The 24,808-nt window shown below is 38.4% G+C and overlaps 1 protein-coding gene across 1 annotated transcript in view; it reads left to right on the top strand.

The window, feature by feature from the left end:
- The window catches only part of COL25A1 (collagen type XXV alpha 1 chain), a 440,619-nt gene that overhangs the window by 272,185 nt on the left and 143,626 nt on the right, over positions 1–24,808 (top strand). Inside the window, exons 6-7 of the mRNA XM_058549892.1 lie at positions 16,601–16,627; positions 16,771–16,797. Of these exons, the coding sequence (XP_058405875.1) occupies positions 16,601–16,627; positions 16,771–16,797 (54 nt within the window). The remainder of the gene's footprint in view (positions 1–16,600; positions 16,628–16,770; positions 16,798–24,808) is intronic.

Genomic DNA, 24,808 nt, shown 5'->3' with positions numbered 1-24,808 from the left:
TGTATATATTTGGTGATGAAATGACTGAAACAACTGAAAATATCAACATTTAGCAGTCTATTTTTAAAGCAGCATATGGAATACATCGAATACAGTTCAAGAAATGAGCTCCAGAGGCAGATAGCTGGGTTTAAATCCTGACCTACCACTTACGAACTGTGTGACTTTGGACAAGTTATCTTTTTTCCTTCAGTTTTTCAGTGTAAAATAAGGGTGGTTGGTTTCACTTAATACATGAATTAATGAAGCACTTAGAATGGTATATGGCACATGTAAGTGTTATTAAAGGCCCATTTATGCACATATGAACGCCCACATGCACACCTTCACTGAGACAGATCCAGAAAGACATGTTACACTGATGGTGGTCCTTCATCTGCTGGATACACACCAAATAGAATAATAGCCTAAAAGCGTATAGAGGTTTAAGATAAGTTACTTAATCTTAAAATTAAGAAATTCGTGAAAAATGATTAGCATAGTTAGATATGGTTATAGCATAGAACTTTCTATCTAAAACAAACATTTATGTGCACATCTGTGTGTCTAATTCTTTTTAAAGATAGCAAAGAGTTTTAGTTCAAAATATTGTTCTTCAGTGAAGTAAAATTAATTCACTTTGACATGTTTCAAACTTTAAAATTTTTATTTATAAATTTTGTCAAGTATATTATACATATATATACTATCACATATATGTTTTTATGGATTCCTTTGATAATTTTGGTATCCTAACCAAAATTCTTAATAAGCTAAATTTATTTTCTCTCTAAATATCTCTGGTCATTTCAATTGATACTACATTTCTAATGTAGAATATATTTCTTGGATCATGGAGAGATTAAAAGGGAAATGCTATGAGATAGTAGGTAGAAACATTTTACCCTGTCTTCTTTCTTTTGGATAGGCCACATTTAAACTGAGTTTCAATAATGACTGTAGGAGACTCTACTCCCTCCCTAAGTAATGTGAGCCTTTGCACTTCAAGTTTATTTTTTTCAAATGGGTCAGTATATTCAGTGCTAATTAAGCTCTTAGATCAGGAAGAATCTATCATAGTAATTTATGTTCAGTAAATTTTCTTTTTATAATAAATATGTGGAGTTGAAGACAAATCAAAGGTGGTGCCTCCTCAATTGATATGGTTGAATAAATATCATCAATTATCGAGAAAGCCCCATCAGACAGTAGAAGACGCAGAGGAGAGCATTGCCAAAGAAACTAAGGGTGCAGTGTTCAGCTGTGTGAACTGTTGTCGCTGGGTTTGCAATTGAGGGGTCAGTTAGTGACTTTAGTAGCTGTGTAGTTTTCAAAGCAGTATTGCCTTGTTTTTAGGAGTGACTCAGTATTGAAAATATGGGTAGAGTGAAAATAGAGTACTCTTTCTAAAAGTTTGGAGTCACAGGCAGGAGGGAGACAGGAGCCAAAAATATCTGCCCGTGTTTGAGATGTGAGAAAAAGGAATTTTCATTGAATAGAGTTCATTTCATCTTCAAGAGGCTGTGCAAACTTGTTTCATTCCTTTTGCTGTTAGTCTTAACTCTTCTGAATTAGAGTCATGAATCAACAGATGAGAAATTGTAGTGACCCCAGAAGGCAGAAGTTCTAGCTGGAATCAAATGTATCCTCATAAGCATTAATTGGAAGCAGGTTAGACATACAGATATCTGTGACTTTTTGATTGTTAACAGGCTATTCAGGGAATGGTAATTTTGGCCCTGATACATTGTTAGAGACCTCTGTTGCAGGAAATCTGCTAATATATTTATTGAATGCTTACCATGTATAAGGTACAAGGCTACACATTTGAATTAGGAAGGGAAATAGGGGCCAGCCCGGTGGCATAGTGGTTAAGTTTGTGCACTCTGCTTTGGTGGCTGGTGGTGCACAGTTTCGGATCCTGGGTGCCGAGCTACATACTGCTCGTCAAGCCATGCTGTGGCAGCATCCCACATACAAAAAAATAGAGGAAGATTGGCACAGGTGTTAGCTCAGGGCCAACCCTCCTCACCAAAAAAAAAAAAAGGGGGGGGCCAGCCCCGTGGCGCAAGCGGTTAAGTGCGTGCGCTCGGCTGCGGTGGCCCGGGGTTTGCCGGTTTGGACCCCTAGCGCGCACTGACGCACCACTTGGCAAGCCATGCTGTGGCAGCATCCCATAAAAGTGGAGGAAGATGTGCACGGATGTTAGCCCACGGATGTAGGGCCAGTCTTCCTCAGCAAAAAAAAAAAAAAAAAGAGGATTGGCAGATGTTAGCGCAGGGCTGATCTTCCTTACACCCACACACCCACACAAAAAAAAGTAAGGAAGGGAAATAATATTTATAGAGGACCATATGTTCTTTAATTACTTCCTATAGCTCCCATATGAGGTAATTATTGTTTGTTCCATCTTACAGATGTGGAAACTGAGGCTCAGAGAGGTTAAGTGACCTGCCGAAGGCCCTGCGCTAGGACATATTAAAGCCTCCACAGTCAGCGTTAGTTACCTCTCCTCATATAACTCTCTTCCTGCCCACAGGGGCCCAGACAGTTTTAGTATGAAGCATAAATCTTATGCCTAGCAGAGTGAGCCAAGTTTTATAAAAGAGTCACAAGTGCTTTAGGAGTTCAAAAATAGGGAAAGAACATATCTGAAAGAAGGTCAAGTAAAGCTTAGGGAAGAGAGGTCACTGAGATGAGCCATCAGTGACTGGCTCTAACGAGAGTGAGATTGTAGGGGACGTGGAGATGGGCATTTACAGCAAGGACTAACATTTCTTTCAGAAACTCAAATTTCTATCATGTTTATTTTTTTCCCGAATAGTTCCATAGCAGCTCAGGTTGCCAGGTAAGAGATTTCATGAAAGGTGTGCTAAAATTCCAAGGAGAATAATAATTGATGATGTTTATTTGGCAGAAAGAATGGCATAAGCAGAGATATAGAGTGCAACAAGAGTGAGGGGCATTCTGAGAACAGCTGGCATTCAGGGCTGACTGGAGGGGGAGATCCTTATGGATCTGGGGTGGGTGCGAGGAGGGATAAAGCAGAAAAGGAAAGTTAGGAGCAGATTACAGAGGACTTTGGACACAGGCAGAAGTTAACACTTTATTTGGTAGGAACCTGAAGAGTCGTCTAAAATAAAATTTTAAATTATATGACTACTTCTTTTGGGAATTTTCAAACACACACGAAAGGAAGAGAAGATAGTATCGTAAGCTGGCCCTAGACCCATCACCCAGCTTCAAGGATTATCAACTGCTAATCTTGTGTCATGAATCCCTTCCCCTCCTTATTTTGTTTTGTTTTGTTTTTTGCTGGTATATTTGAAAGCAAAGTCTAGATATCCTGTCTTTGCATTTACCAACACTGAAATATGAATCTCTAACTGGTAGGGTCTTTTTAAAACATAACCATCATTTCATTATTAACCCTAATAAAATTAACAATAATTCCTTAACATCATCATACTCAATCTCCCCAATTAAATTTAAACTCAATCTCCCCAATTAAATTTAAATTTCAGCAATTGTCTCAAAAATGTCTTTGTACAGATAATTTGTTTGAATCAAAATCCAAGGCCCACACTTGGCATTTAATTGCTATAACTTTTCATTCTCTTTTACTCTATAGTCTTCCTTCTCTTTTTATTTTTACATGCCATCAATTTTTCCAGGACTTTTGTCCTATAAATAGAATGCCCCACATTCTAGGTTGGTCTAATGACTCCCTCATAGTGCTATTTAACTTGTTCTCCTATCTTCTGTATTTCTTATAAGCTGCAAGTTCCATTTAGAGCTTTGATTAGTTCAATTTTTAGGAAGCGTTTCTTATAAAGGTGTACTATACTTCCTCACATCACGAGACCTGTAAGGGTTGGTTGGTCAGCAGGTCAAGCGATATTGGCCTGATTCCCAGTAACCTCTCACCTAACAACTTTTTCGTTCACGGAGGATCATTGGCTATAACAACTTTTCATTGTGGATTGCAAAACGAGCCCTTGATGCTTTCTGAGCTGAGGAATGATATGTTCAGAAATGTGCTTTAGGAAAAATAATCTGACAAAAGTACAAAGGATGGAGTAGAGGGAGGGAAGACGAGTAGAGGCTTGTAGACTATTCTTGCAAACCGGGAACAAGGGTGCTCACAACAAACATGGAAAGATAGATTCAAGGGATTTTGTGGAGAATGAAATCTACAGAATTTGGTAATAGATTCCATTTACCAAATCAAATATAACACTGAGCCTGTAGGAATGGAGGAGTAGTGGTGTGTTTAACAAAAATAGAAAGAAAATAGGAAGGTCATGATTGGCTTGCAGTGGAAATTGAGAAGTTTGGTTTGAGAATGTTGAGTTTGAGCTGGTGACGGCATGTTTTGGCTTGGACATCTGGTGAGCAGTTGGTAATGCAGGATTGCAGCTTGGAAAAGAATTTAGGATATAGGTCAGGTAGTAGTTAAAGCCTTCAGGGTATGTTTGATAGCTGATGAAGGGAGTACAGTGAAAAGATAAAAGGTTTAGACAGAAATTTGGGCAATCCTGACATTTATGGGCTTTGTCACCCTTCCTCCCCAGAGCTCTGGTTTATTTAGTTTAGGTTAGTCCAGGGTAACTCCTTTCCAGTGCCCTGAGGACTGGCTCAGCAGTTTTCTTCGCATAGCTCAGCATTCTTCTTCCTAACGGAAAGAAATGCCCCCAAGACCAATATGTATTTCAACTCATGTTACTTTGTTTTTCCCAAAACCAGACTGTAAAAATATGACTTCCTCCCAGGTACCTCCTTTCTCTTTCCTCAACTTCAATCTCCCTTCTTTCTGTAACCAATCTATTATTTAGGGAAGTTTGGTGGAGATAGTAAGAAGAAGACAGGACTTTAAAATGAGGGATTAGAGGGGAAAGGCAACTTTTCTTCCCCTTGACTTTAGGAGAGGGCGAATGAACGTGTTTGGAGACCAGGGGAAGAATCCAAGGGAGCTGTGATGGTTGAGGAGACAAGTGAGAGCAGCGGGGAAGTGAGGAGGACGCAGGGGGTGGAGAGGAAGTGCAGTGTTCCCTTCACTCCACAGAGAGAGCAGGGTGGAGATACAGAACAATCTGGGGGTGGAGACCAGGTAGTTGTAGAAGCTTCCATTAAAAGCTCTTGATCTTCTTAGTCATCAGCTAAGAATGAGGGAGACTGGGCTTCTAATTCACATGCGAAGCTTGAGAAGCATAGACAAACCCTGAGATTCAGGCTCTCCCAGCCTCATGTGACAGTGGTTTTTTTCATTCCTTCTGCATGTCTCCTTAGACTCAAGGGGATCCCCTACCGTTATCCCTGTGCTGTGCTCAGTTGCCCTTCACAAAACCTCTATTGCTCTATAAGATCCTACAAAAGAAGCAAAGAATCAAACTGACCTGCAAACCAGGCTTTCTTAAGTAGCCTGGGCAAAATTATGTTGGGACAGTATATTAGGAAATATGCTGAAATAGATGACTGTAAATTAAACCCAAGGTTTAAAGATGGATGTACCTCTGCATACGTTCGAATTATATTGAGGACAGTAGGAGTATTGTAGGGTACCTTACACCATTAGCTGTGAAATCACAGGGGCTGCTGTGGGCATTTAGACAGCAAGTTGATACTTTCTTTCGACAAAAGGAATGTTTAGGATTCCAAATCTTTCACCATGGAGTTCATTTTATTTGACCTCTTAAAAATAAGTTAAAAAAATACCCTCCAAGTTAAGCCAAAAAGTTTTAGCAATCTCTTAAAACATTTGGATGCAAGGAACGATGCTAGAAAGAAAGAACCCCTTGGTTTTGATTGGCAGGAGCAGTAATTTGGCTGGATTTAACTTGTATTGTGTTAGAAAGGAAAGCCAGAGTGAGCTTCCCTGATTCCTGCTGTTTTATAAGCCCTTAACTCCATTGAGCTACATCAGCCTTACTTTTGAGAGCGCTTTTTTAATGTTTGGTTTTCCTAAATTTTCCTTTAGTGCTAGACCCCAGTAATTGTTTCCTGATGGCAGCTGCTCATGATTTAAGACTGGTCATGGGCATGTATAGTCCCGTGTTCGGGGCTCAAACTGACATCACAAAAGAACTTATAGTTACGATCTCACCACAGAAATGCCCAGAAAATTATAGCTGTAAAAATTAGTTTTGCAATAAGTGGGGCTGGTTTTGGTATTTTAAATTTCTGTTTATACCTACCCCCTTTTCTGTTTGGTCTTTTTTAATCTTCAATGCAAAACGAAAGGTGTAAAGTCTGAAGCTATAAATCTGTTTATAGCTATAATTCCCTTCCCTGGCTTAGCAGAGTTTGACACTGTAATAAACACAGTTCTTCTGCAGCAACGTTAAATCTGGCTCTTGTGTAATTCTTTATATGCTGCTGCTTTCAACTCTTAAGAGTTTTATTGCATTCTTTTCTTTCTGGGTGTTTCAATTCGGCAAGAATTGGTTGAGCAGCTACTGTATGCTAGGGGTGACTTGGTAGTTCTAGGGCCTAAAGTGTAGTCTTGTTTAGTCATTAAAGTACTGTGGTTAAAACTACAGTGAAGTGTTTTTGTTTTGCTTTGATTGGTTTGGTTAGTTCCTGAACACTGAGATAAACTGTATTAAACCTGCTATTCTCCAAATGTTTTCAACCATCCACCTAACATATTTCTCGCCACATTGCCTTTTGATTTTAGAAATTAATGTATTTACTTTCTTCATCCTCAGGTCAAATATCTGAAAAAGAAATTTTATTTTATGTTTACCATGATTAAAATATTACAAATATTGAGTGTGTACATAATCATCACTACCATTGGTAGATTAGGCATTCTACAAATGCTCCATGGGCACTGTTTCATTTTAGCCAAACAGTAAGCATCGTTTTCCTCATTTTACAGATGAAGAAACTGAGGCTCAAAGAGGTTAATTAACCTGCCACAGATCGGACATGTGATCAGAATCAGGATTTCAGTCTGGATCTGTTTGCCTCCCAAGCTTGAGCTCTTAACCACCAAGATATTTTATGTACTTAATTAAAACAATTCCCCCAAACTATACTTTTAATTTTTATTTTTTACTTTTTTTCTGAAGCATTTAAAAATAAATTGTACACGTACATACTTGCATATTGATCTATACTTATATATAGGAATACCTACATTTTCACCTCAGGTTTTCCATAAAAAATTTAAAATTTGTACATTACTAGATGAAGTTATTTGCAAATTTGAAGTCTATGAAACAAAAAAATTTGGTGATTTGAGGAAGAAATGTCTCTAAAAATATATTAGGCTAGTAAAGCAGAAAACTATATATATGAGTTCAAAGTTGAGGTCTATACTTGGAAGAACACATGTTCACATTTTAGTTTGAGGTGAGCCTATGCTGATTGCATAAAACTCTTTATTCAGAAGTAGGGTACATTTATCCACATGTAAATAACTAGAGTCCCTATTTTTCAAGAAAACACTAGATTTTTCCATTGTTAATACTATTTGCAATATTATTTTGTGCATTTTCAGATACCTGTTAAAAACTGTGATGCCAAATTCAATTTCTTCATGAAGTTGTATGGTTTAAGAGCATCTATCTCATTGGTGCAAGGGGCCAAGCTAATGGTGCAGTCAGGGAGAAGGCAGAAATCTTACAATCTGTAGAATTGAAGTTTCTGTCCTACTGGAACAAGGGAAAACTGAATATTCTCTGTTTCCTTCCTCCCTGGAAGATGTGAACTTTGATAAAGTAATGTTTGCAAGAGTGCCTGAGCATACAGCATCAAATGTGCAGTGACCACTGAGGTTGTGCTCTGGTCCTGGAGAACAGCCGGTGCAGCAGACTCTGCCTCCTTAATCCGTAAAAGACTGGGGAAATTATGGCTTATAAAGTACGGGCATACTTTATATGCCTCGTTTCATTGCACCTTGCTTTATTGCACTTCACGGATATTGTGTTTTCTACAAATTGAAGGTTTGTGGCAACCCTGTGTTTGAGCGAGTCTGTAGGTGCCATTTTTCTAACAACGTTTGCTCACTTCATGTCTCTGTGTCACATTTTGGTAATTCTCACAATATTTCAAACTTTTTCATTATTATTATGTTTGTTATGGTGACCTGTGATCAATGATCTTTGATATTACTGTTGTAATTGTTTTGGGGCACCACAAACAGCGCCCATATAAGACAGTGAACTTGGTGTGTTGTATGTGTTCTGACTGCTCCACCAACCAGCCATTCCCCCATCTCTCTCCCTCTCCTCAGGCCTCTGTATTCCTTGAGACACAAAAATATTGAAATTAGGCCAATTAATAACCCTACAATGGCCTCTAAGTGTTCAAGTGAAAGGAAGAGTTGCATGTCTCTCACTTTAAATCAAAAGCTAGAAATGATCAAGCTTGGTGAGGAAGACATGATGAAAGGTGAGACAGGCTGAAAGCTAGGCTTCTTGCCCCAAACAGCTAGCCAAGTTCTGAATGCAAAGGAAAAGTTGGTTTTTTTTTTTTTGGTGAGGAAGATTTGCCCTGAGCTAACATCTGTTGCCAATCTTCCTCTTTATTTTGCTTGAGGGAGGTTAGCCCTGAGCTAACATCTGTGCCAGTTTTCTGCTATTTTGTATGTGGGATCCCTCCACAGCATGGCTGGTGAGTGGAGTAGGTCCACGCCTGGGATCCAAACCCGTGAACCCATGTCGCTGAGGCAGAGTGCGTGAAACTGTAACCACTCAGCCACGAGGCCAGCCCCAGGAAAAGTTCTTGAAGGAAATTCAAATTGCTACTCCAGTGAACATACAAATGATAAGAAAGCAAAACAATCTTATTGCTGATCTGGAGAAAGTTTTAGTGGTCGGGATAGAAGGTCAAACCAGCCACAACATTCCCTTAAGCCAAAGCCTAATCCAGAGCAAGACCCTAACTCTCTTCAATTCTATGAAGGCTGAGAGAGGTGAGGAAGCTGCAGAAGAAAAGTTTGAAGCTAGCAGAGGTTGGTTCATGAGGTTTAAGGAAAGAAGCCATGTCTATAGCATAAAAGTGCAAGGTGCAGCGGCAAGTGCTGATGTAGAAGCTGCAGCAACTTATCCAGAAGATCCAGCTAAGATCACTAATAAAGGTGGCTACACTAAACAACAGATTTTCAATGTAGATGGAACAGCTTTTATTGGAAGAAGATGCCATCTAGGACTTTCATAGCGAGAGAGGAGAAGTCAATGCCTGGCTTCAAAGCTTCAAAGAACAGATTCTCTTGTTAGGGGCTAATGCAGCTGGTGACTTTAAGTTGAAGCCATTACTCATTTACCCTTCTGAAAATCCTAGAGCTGTTAAGAATTATGCTAAATCTACTCTGCCTATCCTCTATAATTGGATCAACAAAGCCTGGATGACAGCACATCTGTTTACAACATGGTTTACTGAACGTTTTAAGCCCACTTTTGAAAACTACTGCTTAGAAAAAAAGATTCCTTTCAAAATATTAGTGCTCATTGGCAATGCACCTGGTCACCCAAGAGCTCTGATGGAGATGTACAATGAGATTAATGTTGTTTGCATGCCTGCTAACTCAACATCTATTCTGCAGCCCATGGATCAAGGAGTAATTTCAACTTTAAAGTCTTACTATTTAAGAAATACACTTGGTAAGGCTATAGCTGCCATAGATAGTTATTCCTCTGATGGATCTGGGCAAAGTCAATTGAAAACCTTCTGGAAAGGATTCACCATGCTAGATGCCATTAAGAATGTTTGTGATTCATGGGAAGAGGTCAAAATATCAACATTAATAGGAGTTTGGAAGGAGTTGATTCCAACTCTCATGGATGACTTTGAGGGGTTCGAGACTTCAGTGGAGGAAGTAACTGTAGGTGTGGTGGAAATAGCAACAGAACTAGAATTAGAAGTGGAGCCTGAAGATGTGACTGAATTTCTACAATCTCATGATAAAACTTTAATGGATGAGGAGTTGCTTCATGAGCAAAGAAAGTGGTTTCTTGAGATAGAATCTACTTCTGGTGAAGATGCTGTGAAGATTGTTGAAATGACAAAAAAAGATTTAGAATATTGCATAAACTTAGTTGATAAAGCAGTTGGCAGGGTTTGAGAGGATTGACTCCAATTTTGGAAAAAGTTCAACTGTGGGTAGTATGCAAACAGCATCGCAGGCTACAGAGAAATCGTTCATGGAAGGAAGAGACAATTAATGGAGCAAGCTTTATTGTTTTGTTGTCTTATTTTAAGAAATTGCCACCGTCACCCAAACCTTCAGCAAACACCACCCTGATTAGTCAGCAGCCATCATCGAGGCAAGACCCTCCACCAGCAAAAAGATTACAACTCACTGAAGGCTCAGATGATGGTTGGCATTTTTTAGCAATAAAGTATTTTTTAATTAAGGTGTGTGCATTGTTTTTTTAGGCATAACACTACTGCACACTTAATAGACTACAGTACAATGTGAACATGGCTTTTTTATGCACCAGGCAACCAAAAAATTTGTGTGACTTGCTTAACTGCAACATTCACTTTGTTGTGGTGTCCTGGAACCGAACCCACAGTATCTCTGAGGCCTGCCTGGGTAGTAATTCCATGTTCAGTTTACAGTTTAAAAAGTAGAGGAAAGGAAGTGTAATTAAGGTGCACTTTATTCACGAGTTAACGTAGAAGGATGGCTTCTGCATCGTGGGAGCACCATATGGCCACCATATATCGTCTGTGCTCCTTTAACCCAACAGTGATGATAGACAATTCTCTCTCAGCTATTTCTGATTAGGTCAGCCAAAGCTGCCAACACTCCATTTGGATCTGAAATACAAACCAGATTTAAAACTCTATGTGGTTCATTTGGCTCTGGAGCTGCTGTGTTTATAGGATTGAACCAGCTTAGGCCAACGCTATCCTGCAGATGCACTGAATTGTGAACTTCAGATGAGTGGGACTTCTTAAACCATGTTGATGATCTGTCAGTGGCCCCCATGTCCAATCTGTTAACTGATCATATTGGTTCTACCTCAGAAATGTCTTCTGGATCTAGAACTTTCCCTGTGTTCCCTCTGTCATGATCTTAATTCACATCTTTTACCATCTCTCTCCTGGAACATGGCAACAACTTCTTAAGAAGAATAGCATTCCATGCTCTCAGAGATCCACAAAGCACACTTGATCTCACCACCCCCTTGTTAAGTTGATGACAGAATCCGGCCCAGGGACCTGGGTATTGTTAGCCAGCCTTCCCAAATCTCTCTTTCCTGCTACTCCCCATCTGCACTCCCTGCACCACATATATTCTGGCCGCTCTGAACTCCTCGTCTTTCTCTGATAGCAGGACATCCTCTCAGGCTTATGTGTGTTCTTCCCTTCTGCCTGGGCTGCTTCACCCCTTCCCGGTCCACCTCATCTCTGGCCAACTTGCGAGAGCCACTTCCAGTCTCATCTTTTTAACTCCAGCTCTCCTACCTTCTTTCCTCTCGGTACTCCCACAGCACAGTGTTTACTCCACTGATTATAACTATATTTACTTGTCCCTCCTCCAGACTCAGAGCACATTGCCTGGCTGATATTTGACCGTAAATGCTGAGAAAATGAAACTTGCTTGTCCTCATAATTCTATAGTAATGAAAATATTAATCAGAAAAAGGTTTGTTATATTTCAAAAATAAAAACGATCTACACTTTTCTGGGATAGAAATCATAACTCCCTTCTTATTCCAGCAGCTCTGGCTGCCAAGAATTTCCAGGGTTTGCTCTTTTTCCATTTTTTCTACCTCTAGCAGAATTTAATTTTGTTATCGTGATTGTCATCTTTTCAAAATTATTCCCTCTCTAGCTTTTGCCAGTTCAAAGTGGGCAAAATTTACAGTTCTAGTGAATGAAAGGCTGTTCCTGGGACATCCAACCCCTCTGAATATATCTGTCTTTTCCAGCTATTTTCCAATTACTTTTATGTAGGTTGAAATCCAGTATTTTCCGGAATCTCATTTATTGTACCTCTTATTCATTGTACTTTTAGTTTGGTTTTATCATTTAATTGAAATAGATAATAGAGCATGGAAAAAGAGTTAAAACCTTAGTTATTTGGATAGAAATAGGTTTGGGGAGACTGAAATTGATATAAGCCAAGACCCACATTAAAGGCTTGATACAAATAGACAAATTGTTACTGTAAATTCTGAATTTGAAGTCATTTGAATAGGGGCTAATTTGAAGTTTGCCACTGAAATTTATAAATACTGTGGTAGTAAATTAATAACGCTCTAACAATGCTCTAAAACAAATGTTCCAGCTACTGAGTAATAGCAGTAATAATGAAGACTTTGTTAGCACCTTTCAAATTTATGTAATTAGGGCTAATTACATAAAACTAATTAGAAAGATAATTTTAAATATTCTTATTTATTTATTAAAGTAGACATTAAAAGATCTGACTTCAATGTACTAGACCAGACCAGAAGGGCAGGAATGCCCAAGAAGCCTCATATAAAGCTGTGACTCACTTTTCGCTTATTTATGACCGCTAATTTTACCGTATCTCCTTTCCATTGACCTCAGCCTTGTTTTAGCAACAAAGTTTTACCTTCAAATAGTTACCAACTGGCATTGATACTGATACCTGAACAATGAATATGTCCACTAAATATTAGATTGTTAGCTTGGTGTAGTTGGAAGCAACAAAATGCCACTGTAAAATACTACTCCGTAATTCAAATAATCTATTAATTTGTATTGCTGCCTATCCTTTAGTTGATACCAGTGTGTTTTGGTTTTTTTACTCTGAAGACAAAAATATATAAATAAATAAATAAATAAATAAATAAATACCTTAAATAATGACCCAGCTTTAATTTTAAAAGTTAATAATCTAAGAAACCTTTCTTTCCTTTGTAATGTTTTGACTTAGAAGAGAGCCATGGCTCCCAAATTTTGAAATACTATCTGTTTACTAAAGTGGCTCACGTTTTTCTTCAAATTCAACCCATATTTGCAGTGAAGAGGGTCCAATTCAGAAAGAAGAGTGGGGTTTCAGTCAGAGCAGAATAAAACACCTGCCATTAATCCCGAGAGCACAAATGGGGTCTGGGGTGTCCGAAGCAGCCACCACAGCTGTGAGTGGAGGTTGACCTCGGCTTCGGTTCTGTCTTGAGCCGGCAGGTGCCAGGACGCCATTCTGTCTGCTCAGAAACACCTCCTTTTGAAGCAGCAGTATTTATTGCTCAATTGTAAATGCAAATTTTCATGTGTTCATGAATTAAGCATCCTTGCTTACAGAAAGCTGTCTACAGAACCCTAGTGGACACATGTGGCTTTGGCATTAGTAATTGGACTTTGGCAAAAAGACTCATCTCTGTTCCCCACTGTAAAATATTTCAGAAAAGCTTTCGCCTCAAACGTGCCCTTTAACCTAACAAAGTGCCTTTGGAGGACTGATACAATGAAAGGCTTGGCCTCTGAAATCTCGCCAAGCAAAAGCAAACAAAACTTTAAAGAGAAGCTTTCAGGGGAGGGAGTAGCTAGGGAGGGGTCCACAACAACTCTAAGTGACCTTATAGTAGCTGGATTTTCTAGAGGTCATTTTTCTTAACGCTAGTATATGAGGAGTGTTTGGCACTAGACTATTTAGCTTTTCCAGAACAGATTATTTAGTTTTTATAAATCAGCTTCTCCCACTATATCCTCCACCAGTGCTTAGAACATTGCCACCCTTTATAGGCATTCAACAAATTTGTATAAAAGTCAAAATAGAGCTAAATAACATGCTACTTAATTACATCAAGACTGGAATCTCCATTGTATTTCTTAAACTTGATGGTAGGTATCCTCTCATTCTTTTCTTTGTGTTTCCTTTGCCCCACCAAAAATAAAATCCTTCTTGTAGAGCATTAGTGAGCACTTTGTTTGTGTTAAAAATGACCAAATAAATTCCTTAAACTTAATTTTACAGAAGTAGGCACACATTAAGAAAAATAATTTTCTTACCTTCCCTTTTTGTAATGGCAAAATTATTTTGGGGTAATAGAGAGAAGAGTCGTCTAGTTGATTCCATTATCCTAGCCACCTTATCCCCTCCCCAATTCTCTACAGTTCCTCTTTGTCTCATTTTGAACGTGAGATCTTGGGGCCCCTGTCCATGACACTGTAAAGTTGCAATTGGGAGGCATTTCAGAAGGCACCTGTTGAAGGCAGGCACCAGATACATGGCCATCATTCTCTCTGAGAATCTAGTTCTCGAGCTGTGTCCCAACACTTAGATCCCAAACCACTGCAGTTAAAGTCACACAGACTAGGTTAAAGTCCTGGATAACTCACTCACAAGAGGCCTAACCTTGGTAATCTTTGAGTTTTATTTTTGGCATCTGTAAAAGGAGTATCATAATACTTTCCTCATTGGATTGGGAGAAGATTAAATGTGGTAACAGGTGAAAGTTCTTTGTTGATGGTAAAATATACAAAATACAAGACATGATGTTATTGTTATTATTAATTTCATGATAACATTACAGCTGTTACCAGAAGTGCCACAACTGAGAATAGGAATTTGGTACAGCTCCTCTGTAGCTGAAACGTAGCAGGAGATATTTTGGTAGGCAGAGCACTCCACCTTCCCACCTGAACTGACATAGCAGTCTCCACTGGGACCTAAGAAAGGACACTTTGCTAGAACCTTGGCTTTACTGCCTGTCTCGACTTGTCCTTCTCTCCTGGCCCTGCTAAAGATGAAGGTGAGAGCCTGAAGGTAACTCTGAAATGTTCCAATTCCCCGAGTGGGCTGAGCCCTGAAACATGACTTCATCTTTAAGAACTAGAAAAAAAATTACTGATGCCTCTAGAATTAATATTTATTGCTAATATTTTTGTTCAAATATAAAGAAAATCTCAGTGTGGCTCGAGAATAGACAGCTGCCCAACAAAATAGAAATTCCTAAGAAGATCCTATGTATATGGTCATCTGATTTACAACAACATCTGATAACACTGTATAACAATGGGGAAAAGATGCATTTTCAATCAATGGTGTTGGGTTAATTTGATATCCACATGGGAAAAAAAACACCTTGACTTTGACCTCACATCACACACGAAATCAATTCTCCATTGATCTCCATTGATCTAAATATGAAAGATAAAATAATAAAATTTTAGCTTTTAAAATAAACATAGAAAAACCTCTTTATGACTTTGGAAGAGGCAAAGATTTCTTAAGTGGGACACTAAAAGAGATAACTATAAACAGAAAAAATGAGGACCAGCCCGGTGGCGCAGCTGTTAAGTGCGCACCCTCGGCTGCAGTGGCCCAGGGTTTGCAGGCCCAGATCCCGGGTGTGTACGGACGCACCGCTTGTCAAGCCATGCTGTGGCGGCATCCCATATAAAGTAGAGGAAGATGGGCACAGATGTTAGCCCAGGGCCAATCTTCCTCAGCAAAAATAGAGGAGGATTGGCATTGGATGTTAGCTCACGGCTAGTCTTCCTCACAAAAAAAAAAAGAGAGAGAGAGAAAATGTGAAATTGAGTTTTATTAAAATTAAGAACTTCTTTTCATGAAAAACACCTTTAAGAGGATGTAAACACAATATGCAGAGTAGGATAATATATGTGCAATAAATATATTCTTTCAGGACAAAAGACTCAGATTCAGAATATGTAAAGAACTCTCATCCATATCTTTGTCTATTTATTGACAACATATAATGTATAAAGAACTCCAGCAAATACTAGGACAACTCAATAGAGAAAGGGGAAAAGATGTGAACAGGCACTTTACGGAAGAGGATGCAAAATGGCCAGTACGTGTAGTAAAAGAAATTCAACAAAATCACTGGAGAAATACAAATTAAAGCACAATGTGAAACTACTACACCTCTCACCAGAACGTCTAGAATGAAAAAGATGGAAAATTCCAAGTACTAGTGATGATTTAGGGAAGCTGAAAATTCTCATACGTTGCTGATGGGAGTTTAATTGTTAAAACCACATTGAAAAACTATTTGGCAAAATCTACTAAATCCAAACGTATGTATTCTCTGTAATGTAACTGTTCCATTCCTAGATATACACCCAACAGAACTGCATACAATTTTTCACCAAAAGACATACACTAGGGTGCTTATAGCAGCACGATTTGTAGTGGCCAAGACCTAGAAACTCCTGGAAACAAATGGCCATCAACAGTAGAATGAATAAATAAGTTATGGTTTATTCACACAGTGGGATATTATAAAGCAGTAAGAATGGTCTACAACTGTACACAAAATTATGCATAAATTTCAAACATACTGTATGATTCCATTCATATAAATTACAAAATGGGCAAACTAATGTATTCTGTCAGAGGTTGGAATGATGATTACTGTTGGTGGAGAGTAGTGACAAGGGCTTCTGGGTTTCTGTAGCTGGTTCTACTTGCATTAGTCAAGTTCAGCTTGTGAAAATTTATTCAGCGTATTATGTACTTATGACATGTATACATATATTATACCATTTCCACATTCTAGCCATATTACAGTTATAGTTTAGAACCCCAAATTCCTTGAGAAACATATTGATAGATATATCTCCGTGCCCTTTGCATGAATCTTACAACTAACTCTAGGTGATCTATGCAAGCTACAGTATTTTTTTATTTATTTAAAAAATGTTTTTTTCTCTTTCTTTATTTCAGGGCCCACCTGGTCCAAAAGGTGATAAGGTAAGAAAACATATAGCAGAAACAAATTAAGTTAGTGGAAATGCGTATTGACATGACTTAAGTCTTCTTTTGATATTTTTAATGGGCATCCTCTATAGGCTTTGCGCTAAAACTATCTATCATCTCATTTTCCTACTCTATAGGGAGAACAAGGGGATCAGGGACCTCGGGTAAGTTGTTCTTCTCCAATCCTGGGCAGAAAATGAGTTTTCAGCTTCACACTTATTGAATCAAAGTAGCCTCGGCTTCATAACTGCCTTTGTGTCACATAGTTTAGTGATGGTGGACAAAACACCGTACCACTTGTAAGTGAGATAGCCTTAATGATAACTAATGTGTGTATCCTGTTGTACTACCTTAACCTGATTCCTGTAAATGGGACACTCTACAATAATTAGCCCTACTGATTAAAAGCCAGAATCACTACCAAAAAAAAAGTCCACAACCGCCACCTTTCCAATGGCTGTTGGTCTTGCAGGTTTGCGTCATTGTTTTGCAATGTAGAATCCATGTGGATTCCTGTCGAAGTAGACCTTTTCTGCAGTTAAACTTTATGTGCTATTGCATAAATATGTTATATTATAGATGAAAATATTAATGCCTTTTATATTTTTATTCATCATAAGTTTGAATAATACTTATTTTAATTTCTTGTTTTTTTTAATAAATTTTCAAGCAGAGAAAAGGTGTAATATAATTTACATTCCAGAGAGGAGGGGCTTTCTTTTATTCTTCTAAAATGCGCTCTTTCAACCATTAGAACGCTGTGGTGAATGCTTTGTTCTTACCTTGGTAGTGCCAAGTCCTCAGCCTCACATCTGTGCCTTATTACCCAAATGTTCAGACATACTGTTCCAATGATGTAGTGGCTCCGTTCAGACATACCTCTCAATTTTCTCATGTCACTAAGCACAAAAACGAGTATTTGGTTGAAGAGAGTCATTTTTTACTGTGGAAAAGCATGTTTAAAACTTTCAGGTTTAGAACAGAAACTGTGTAGGTTTTTTGTAAAGCAGACTGCACAGTTAATTATTGAATTCGTTTACAGTGCAGTAGAGGTTTTATTCAAAGGATGTAGTTATGCAAACTTGAAAAGTTTGTAGTCTTATCTCCTCATGTTTATTAAACTAGATAAGAGTTATACTATGATTTACTTTCCTTTCATTCTTCAGCCATTTCTTTCTGTAGAAATAATGATTATGGCTCAGAGCATTTTGTTTCTCGTGGCAGTGGTTCTAGCTGATGACTAGCTTCAAGCTAAAAGCTCATCTTAATGGTCAAGGAGATTAAACATCACGATATCTGTCATAGATGTGAATGGAATAAAATTCTCATAACCTTAAATGATTAGAGTATAGCCACTTGCTCTGTAGGTGGTGATTGTTTCACATGGCATGCCTCCATGTATTGAGTATCATTTCTTAACGCAATATGAAAATCACTCAACTTGCCCTTTCCAGGTAAGAGGGAAACTGTTTCCAATCTGAGAAATCTTCTTTTGGCAAAGGAAGTGAAGGGGTGGTTCACAGCTTAACTGTCATCAGTATGCACGCAGTCCTCATTTTCAAAAAGGTGTATTGGCTTTCATCGTTCGAAAAAGTGATGATTGATTATAAAGCTAGGCCAAATTTTCAGAGTGAAACCTGAAACCGTGTGAAATTCACCTGGTTTCATGTTGCATTACAAACTCAGACTTGGACCAGGTTCCTTGCAAGTTTGGCCAAAGTTCATGAACTACTTTGACGAACCCAGACTGCCTTTCATACAGAATTCAGCCAGTTTTCACACTGACTGGGGCCAAGTTTCACATGATTCAAGGGCCATTTAGCATTTCAGGTGGAAAGTGGCAAAAATTGATCTCGTTTTCCCCTGGATTGTGCTTTGTATTGAAGGAATTTGGATTGAATTCATAATGCAGGATGAATCTTCGTAGGTAAAAATTTGAATGTCCTGAGAAGTATATGTGAAGGAGAATGAGAACCTACCAAATTGCCTCTCTTTTCTCAGATTCCTAATTCAGAAACAAGGCAGGTCATGTTCAGGGCTCTTAGAATGTTATAAACATTACTTTCTAGTAAGATAATATTAGCTATTCGTTAGGAAATTTATCATATCAAGATAGTAAAATGAAGGTTTTATATTTCCAGGAAAATCAAAAGTAAGTTGGAACTGGAAAAGTCTTCAATTTTAATGAAAATTAACTTTACCCACATCCTCTGTAGGCATGCTATTCTAGCTGACGCTGACGGAAACTCTCTTTTTTAAAATGTAGATCTTTGTGTTTGAATACCCTATCCATTTTCATTCTATGATAGATTTTGAATTCCACTTTTTACCATTTATTTCAAGTAATTTATTTCTTTCTATAATTAACGTAAGAATATGATGCTCAATCATTTTACTTCTTTGTTAGCTGACTTTCCATTATGGGGTCTATATTGTTTCCTTGAATATGAGGTCCTTTTTTTCTTCTTTTTGGCTCCCCAAGTGTCATACGGGAATATATTAAGCCATAATATGTGAGTCAAAGCAGGAAAAAATTGAAGATAATTTAGAAATTAAGAAGGTGAAACTATTCTGAAACACTCAGATGTGTATTTAGCAATATATATTGAGCATCCACCGTGTTTAAGATACCATGCTTAATACTACAGAAACTAGAAATGTGTCCACTTTCTCTCTCTACTACTACCACCAAATTCAACCTACTGTCATCTCATGTTCTTGATTACTGTGGTAGTCTTCCAATTAATCTTGCTTCTACTCTTGACCCTGTATAATCCATTTTCTACAGAGCAGCCAGAGACATCCCTGTAAATTAGATTGTTACTCCCTGTTTTAAAGCTTAGAATAAAATCCAAACCACTTTGCTTGGCCTCCATGGATCTTCAAGATCTGGCCCTTGCCTACCTCTGTAACCTCATCTCACAATGGTCTTTCCCTCCAGCCACTACTCTCCAGCCACACTGATCCTCCATATGTTCTTCAAACACACCACACTCACTCCCCACCTGATGACTTTCCATTTGCTCTCTTCTCATGTTCTTGTGACTGAATTCTTCTTATCATTGAGATTTTATCTCAAATGTCTCCTCAGGGAGAACTGCTCTAACTACCCAATCTAAATCTGAGATTATCCTATTTTGTTTATTTATTTACTTGCTTGTTATCTGTAAAACATCCCCCTCCTTAAAACATAAACTCCATGAAAGCAAGGATTAGTCTGTCTTATTCATACCACCATCAGCTAGAACAGTAAGGACTCAATAAATATTTGTTGAATGTTAGAATAAAATATTATTACATCATTACTGCCCTCAAGGAGTTGATAATCTCATGGGTGCCTGTATAAGAAAATTACATGGTTGTGTGTTATATTACATAAATAGATAACCCAAGAGATACTAGATACGTGAACATTATTCCATTTTTAATAATCACTGGAGACTGAGGAAGAGGTGACACTTGAGCTAGGACTTGATAAATGGGTAACTTTAGAAGATAAGATGAATGGCAAGACATTATACATTCCAGGAAGAAGAAATAGTATAAACAATATTACACAAGTGGGAAATGACAGAATTCATTTAAGGACAATAATATTCCATTTGTCAAGATATAGGTTAAATATAGAAAAATTGTATCATGTAAGGCTCATTTTTTTTTTATTGAAGTTATATTATGGAGCGTTTTGAATGTCTAGTGTGGTAGGCAGTAGGGAGCCATTGATGATTTTTTAGTGCATCATTTGATGTATATTACCACCAGACTATTTGGTGTTATTACCAAATGTTCTTTATGAAAATATATTTGGTGATAGTGTTTAGTATGGAATGGAATTGGAAGAGACTGAAAGCAGGGAGACCAAGCAGACCAGGAAACTATGTCAGTCATCCAGGACAAGGTCATAAGAATCTAGACTATAAGGATAATGTCCAGTCCTCAGTGGAGTGGTGAGCAGAGGGGATGGGCTGGCTCAGTCTGGAACATCAGGTATCGTTGGAGGTAAGAGGCCACCCTGAGCAGAAAGCTCACTGTCAGAATGAGAAGTCAGCAGTGGGGAGGGGCTAAGTTGGTGAGCCAAAGAAGAAGTTCCAAAGGGCTCACCGAAATATGGGAAAATGCTTTATGTTTTCTATGGAGACCAGGATATGAGTTTATTTTTCTCACATAACAAGAAGTCTGGAGAATGTAGTTGCTGGTGTTATTTATATAATTCAATGATGTTACTATAGAAGTCTCTGTGAATCTCTTGGGCTTTCCTTCGTGATTGTAAGAAGGCTGCTTCAAGTCCAACCATCACATCTATATCTATATCAGCAGGGAGGATAAAGATAGAAGAGTCTGTATGAAGAAAACAAAAATTTTCCCCTGAATTTCATAGCAGACTTCTGCTCATGTATCGTTGGCCAGACTGTGTCAGTAGTTACCCCACAGCTGGAAGTGAACCAAGGAAAATGTGATTGAAAAGGAAAGTTGGGTCAACTCGCTAATAGGATTTGCTACAAGTGCCAAGCAAAACTTGGGCAGACAAAGAGGGAAAACCAGGGATGACACTAGTAGATGAGAAATTAATAAGAGAGAAGTCTTGAAGCAGAGGGTGGGAGATGAATTTGATCTATATTGGATTTACATTCAAAGTCTGTGGCCATGGATAGAGCTGTGGCCAGATTAAAGTTAAAAAAAAAAACAAAAAACGGTCAGGGAGTAAAATGGAAGGATACTGAGGTGAAAATCCAGCACAAATCTTGGAGCTAATTGGATGTAGCAGCTGAAGTTGAAAAAGAAGACAAAGATAAGACCAAAGTTTTTGGCTTGATAAAACTGATCGGAAGAAAGTCAGGAGGGTAAATGATAAGTTGAATTTTAGTTATGTTGAATTTGTGATCTTGACGAATTATTTCACTGGAATAATGTAGCAAACAGTTGGAAACATGACATTGGGAATCTGAGGTTGTGTCATAGTTGGAGGCAACAGTTACATAGCCAAACTGTCACAGAGTCAGAATTAAAATCGTAGAGGCAGAAAAATAGTGGATACGAGAGTGAGGCAAGAACCACTTTAGAAATATCCATGTTTAGGGAGTGGGATGAAGGAGGAGAGTCAGAACTGAGAGTGACGTTCAAAGGAAAAACCAGGACACTGCAATGTTTGAATGCTCAAGCAAGAACTACTTTTTTAAAAAAATGAAGGTGGTCCGCAAAATGTTCTTAATAAAAAGAAAGTTCTAGGGATGAGGTCTATGAAAACCTTTTGGATTTGGTGTTCTGGAGTCATAGGGTATTAGGGGAGCGCATTTTGGTATGTAGTGAGAGTGGAAGTCAGATTGCAAGAAGTTAAAAGGCGGATGGTAGGAAAGGTGACTATCAAGAAGTTAAAAGGCGGATGGTAGGAAAGGTGACTATCTTTGAATACTGCTGATGGCATATGATTTAATGCAGAAGAAAGTGGGCTAACTTTTTTGGCATGAGCTTTCTGTCGGTATACATTGAACCAACTCGAGCTTACAGTTTTAGGTATAATATAACAAGCATAGATATCATTTCGTTTTATTCTGCAAGACACTGAGTGTTAGATTTCCACAGATGAATGCATCCTGACGTTAGAATTGTACTTTCCCCCTTGCTTCTTGGCGAGATGTCATTCCAGATTTACTGTTAACCTTCAGTTCGTTTTTGCTGTCACACACTACACTTCAGCAGTTAGGCCTTTTGGCCGGGTGGTCTGGATGGTGCTTTTCTGTGCTCTCAGTCACCATGCCCACGCTCAGCGTTCTTCATTGCATCCTCATGGGTTTGTATTACAGAGTTTTGAGGCTATAACTTTACCCCGTATTCAAGCAGAGATTACAGATTGCTGTAAGGGAGTTGTGGGGGATTCCTAGACTGAACGAACATTGGACCAGCAAATAATACCTCACATGATAATGATAAGTGCTAATTACTTAAAGTCTCAACTTGCTGAACACCTTTCTAGGTAAGTTGCACGCATCATCTCTAAGCCTTACTACAGTTCAGCAAGACAGGTTATCAGGGGAGAAAAATAGGAAAAGTGAATGCGGTAGAGTGAGAAGATAATGTTCACGTGGACCAGGGTCAGGTTGGACAGGGATCCAATTCTAACTCAACCTCTGTCTGTCTCTATGCTTATGAGAAGGATTAAATAAAGTAAAGTATGAAAAGTCTGTAATAAGTCGTCAACAGATCATAGCTGATTATTCTCCCCACAGTTCACATGAAGAATCTGGAGTGAAGTAACTTGCCCAAGTTCACATAATTTGTAAGGGGTGGAAAAGGGATTCAAACCCAGCTCTCTCAGCCTCTAGTTTGTGCTGTCCCCAATGGATCAGGCTGCCTCCCCATCAGTAAGGTAGTTTTCATAGTCGTCAACCTCGGTGTGAAACAATAGGAGTTACAGAATTATCTATGGCTCAAATAGTAACAACAATAATAATGACAAATAATTTTATTGCATTCTTAAAATATGCCAACCACTCTGTGAAGACATATCTTATTTCAACAACCCTATGAAATAGTTACTTTCATTGTTTCCATTTAATAGATGAGGAAACCAAGATTTGGAAAGTTGGAATATTTTGTCCAAGATAACAGAGCCAGTCAGTGGCAGAGCCAGGATTTGAGCCTAGGTACTTGCAGATGACATTTTCCATATATTCTCTCATTTGTCCTCAAAAGTGACTCTGTGAGTTAGTAGCACAAATATGACTATGACTATTTTTTCTGATGAAGATTGAGCTCAAGCAGGTTAAATGATTTTGTCCAAGTTCTTTCACACACGTCTTCCAAAAGACAGTACTGGGAGTCAAACCTAGGCTTCAAGTCCTTCTCTTTTGCCACATACCAAGTGGCCTCCAGATGGCTGCTAGGACCCTTCACGGCTCTAAGATTCTGTGCCTCTGTGAATAGATTGAAAAAGCTGGGGAACACAAATGCAACAGGTGCATCTTCTTTCTTTGCAATCCTGATAGTCTCAGTTTTTACAATCCATGCACTGTTGACCCTCCAAAAAGCAAATGAATGAATGCCACACAGCAGTACCCTAGAACCTCTCGATATGGAGCAGAGAGTCAGGACAAGGCTGAGTCCCATCCAAGGGACAACAGGATACCCAATTGCCTTGTTATAATACAATGTCACTTCTCGGCTCAACGGCACCAATTTGAAAATTGTATCACATCAAGATCCTGGTATATTTGCTATTAGTGATGTTTCTTCTTCAGGATAACCAGATGAATGAAGTCTGTATTCTGCAGTTCATAATGCTGTGTTTGCATGCTCTACAAGGTATTTTGTTGACTCTGCTTTTATTCTGAGCCTCTCTCTGCAAAAGACTGGATTACATTTCTTGGTCAGTTACAGAACCTGAATGTCAAGTGTAAAAGACTCAAAACTTTTCAGGCTTTTCCCATTGTCATCTGTACCCACTACCACTGCTGCTCTCTCTCTTCACTACTGAGGAGGACTTCTTGTCTGCCCAGTTCATAAGGGCCTCTGCCCTTGTCGTGAACCACAGCCCTGGGAATCACAATGGTACCCAGGGCTTTGATGTTAATGGCTCATATTTCTTTTCTTTATCTTAGTGACTTAAAAACATAGCCTTAAAAATAAGAAAAATTATTTTAATGTTGAATACTATCGTTTTAAATTAGGATACTGTGTTCTGAAATTGTGGCAAATTTATTAATCAAACAGGCAATAAAATGAACACACATCATGAAGTTATCTTTTGACTATATATTAATCTTCTAATCAGTTGGCTACCGTCACCTTGCCAAATAACACAGAGCCCTGATAAATAAAAGACTTAGTGGTTATTGGTCTCAACGTCATCAGCCAACAGCTGGTTTTAAATGAGTCCTGGGCTCTCACAGTTTCAATAAGCCACCCAGGAGCTCTCTTAATTGTTTTCATAAAATTCTTTTCTCTTCCCGGTATATTCAAGTAAATTTTCATAACAGCTGGGACTATGCAAAACTGATAGCATCTTAAAAACATCTTGGGCAAGACAGATTAAGTTCCAGAAAAGGAAAGCATTTAGAAGTTTATTTTATTATCTTAACCTTTGTTGACTTGAATGATTAAACAGATTCCTTGGCTCTGCTAAAACATTTAGGCCTGGATATTAATTTGATGCTCTTATTTACTTAACCCTTGCCTTTC

This window comes from Diceros bicornis, chromosome 11 (genome assembly GCF_020826845.1).
Source record: "Diceros bicornis minor isolate mBicDic1 chromosome 11, mDicBic1.mat.cur, whole genome shotgun sequence".
NCBI classification, from domain to species: domain Eukaryota; kingdom Metazoa; phylum Chordata; class Mammalia; order Perissodactyla; family Rhinocerotidae; genus Diceros; species Diceros bicornis.
The sequence above is the reverse complement of the archived record's forward strand: the minus strand, read 5'-3'. Positions and strand labels throughout refer to the sequence as shown.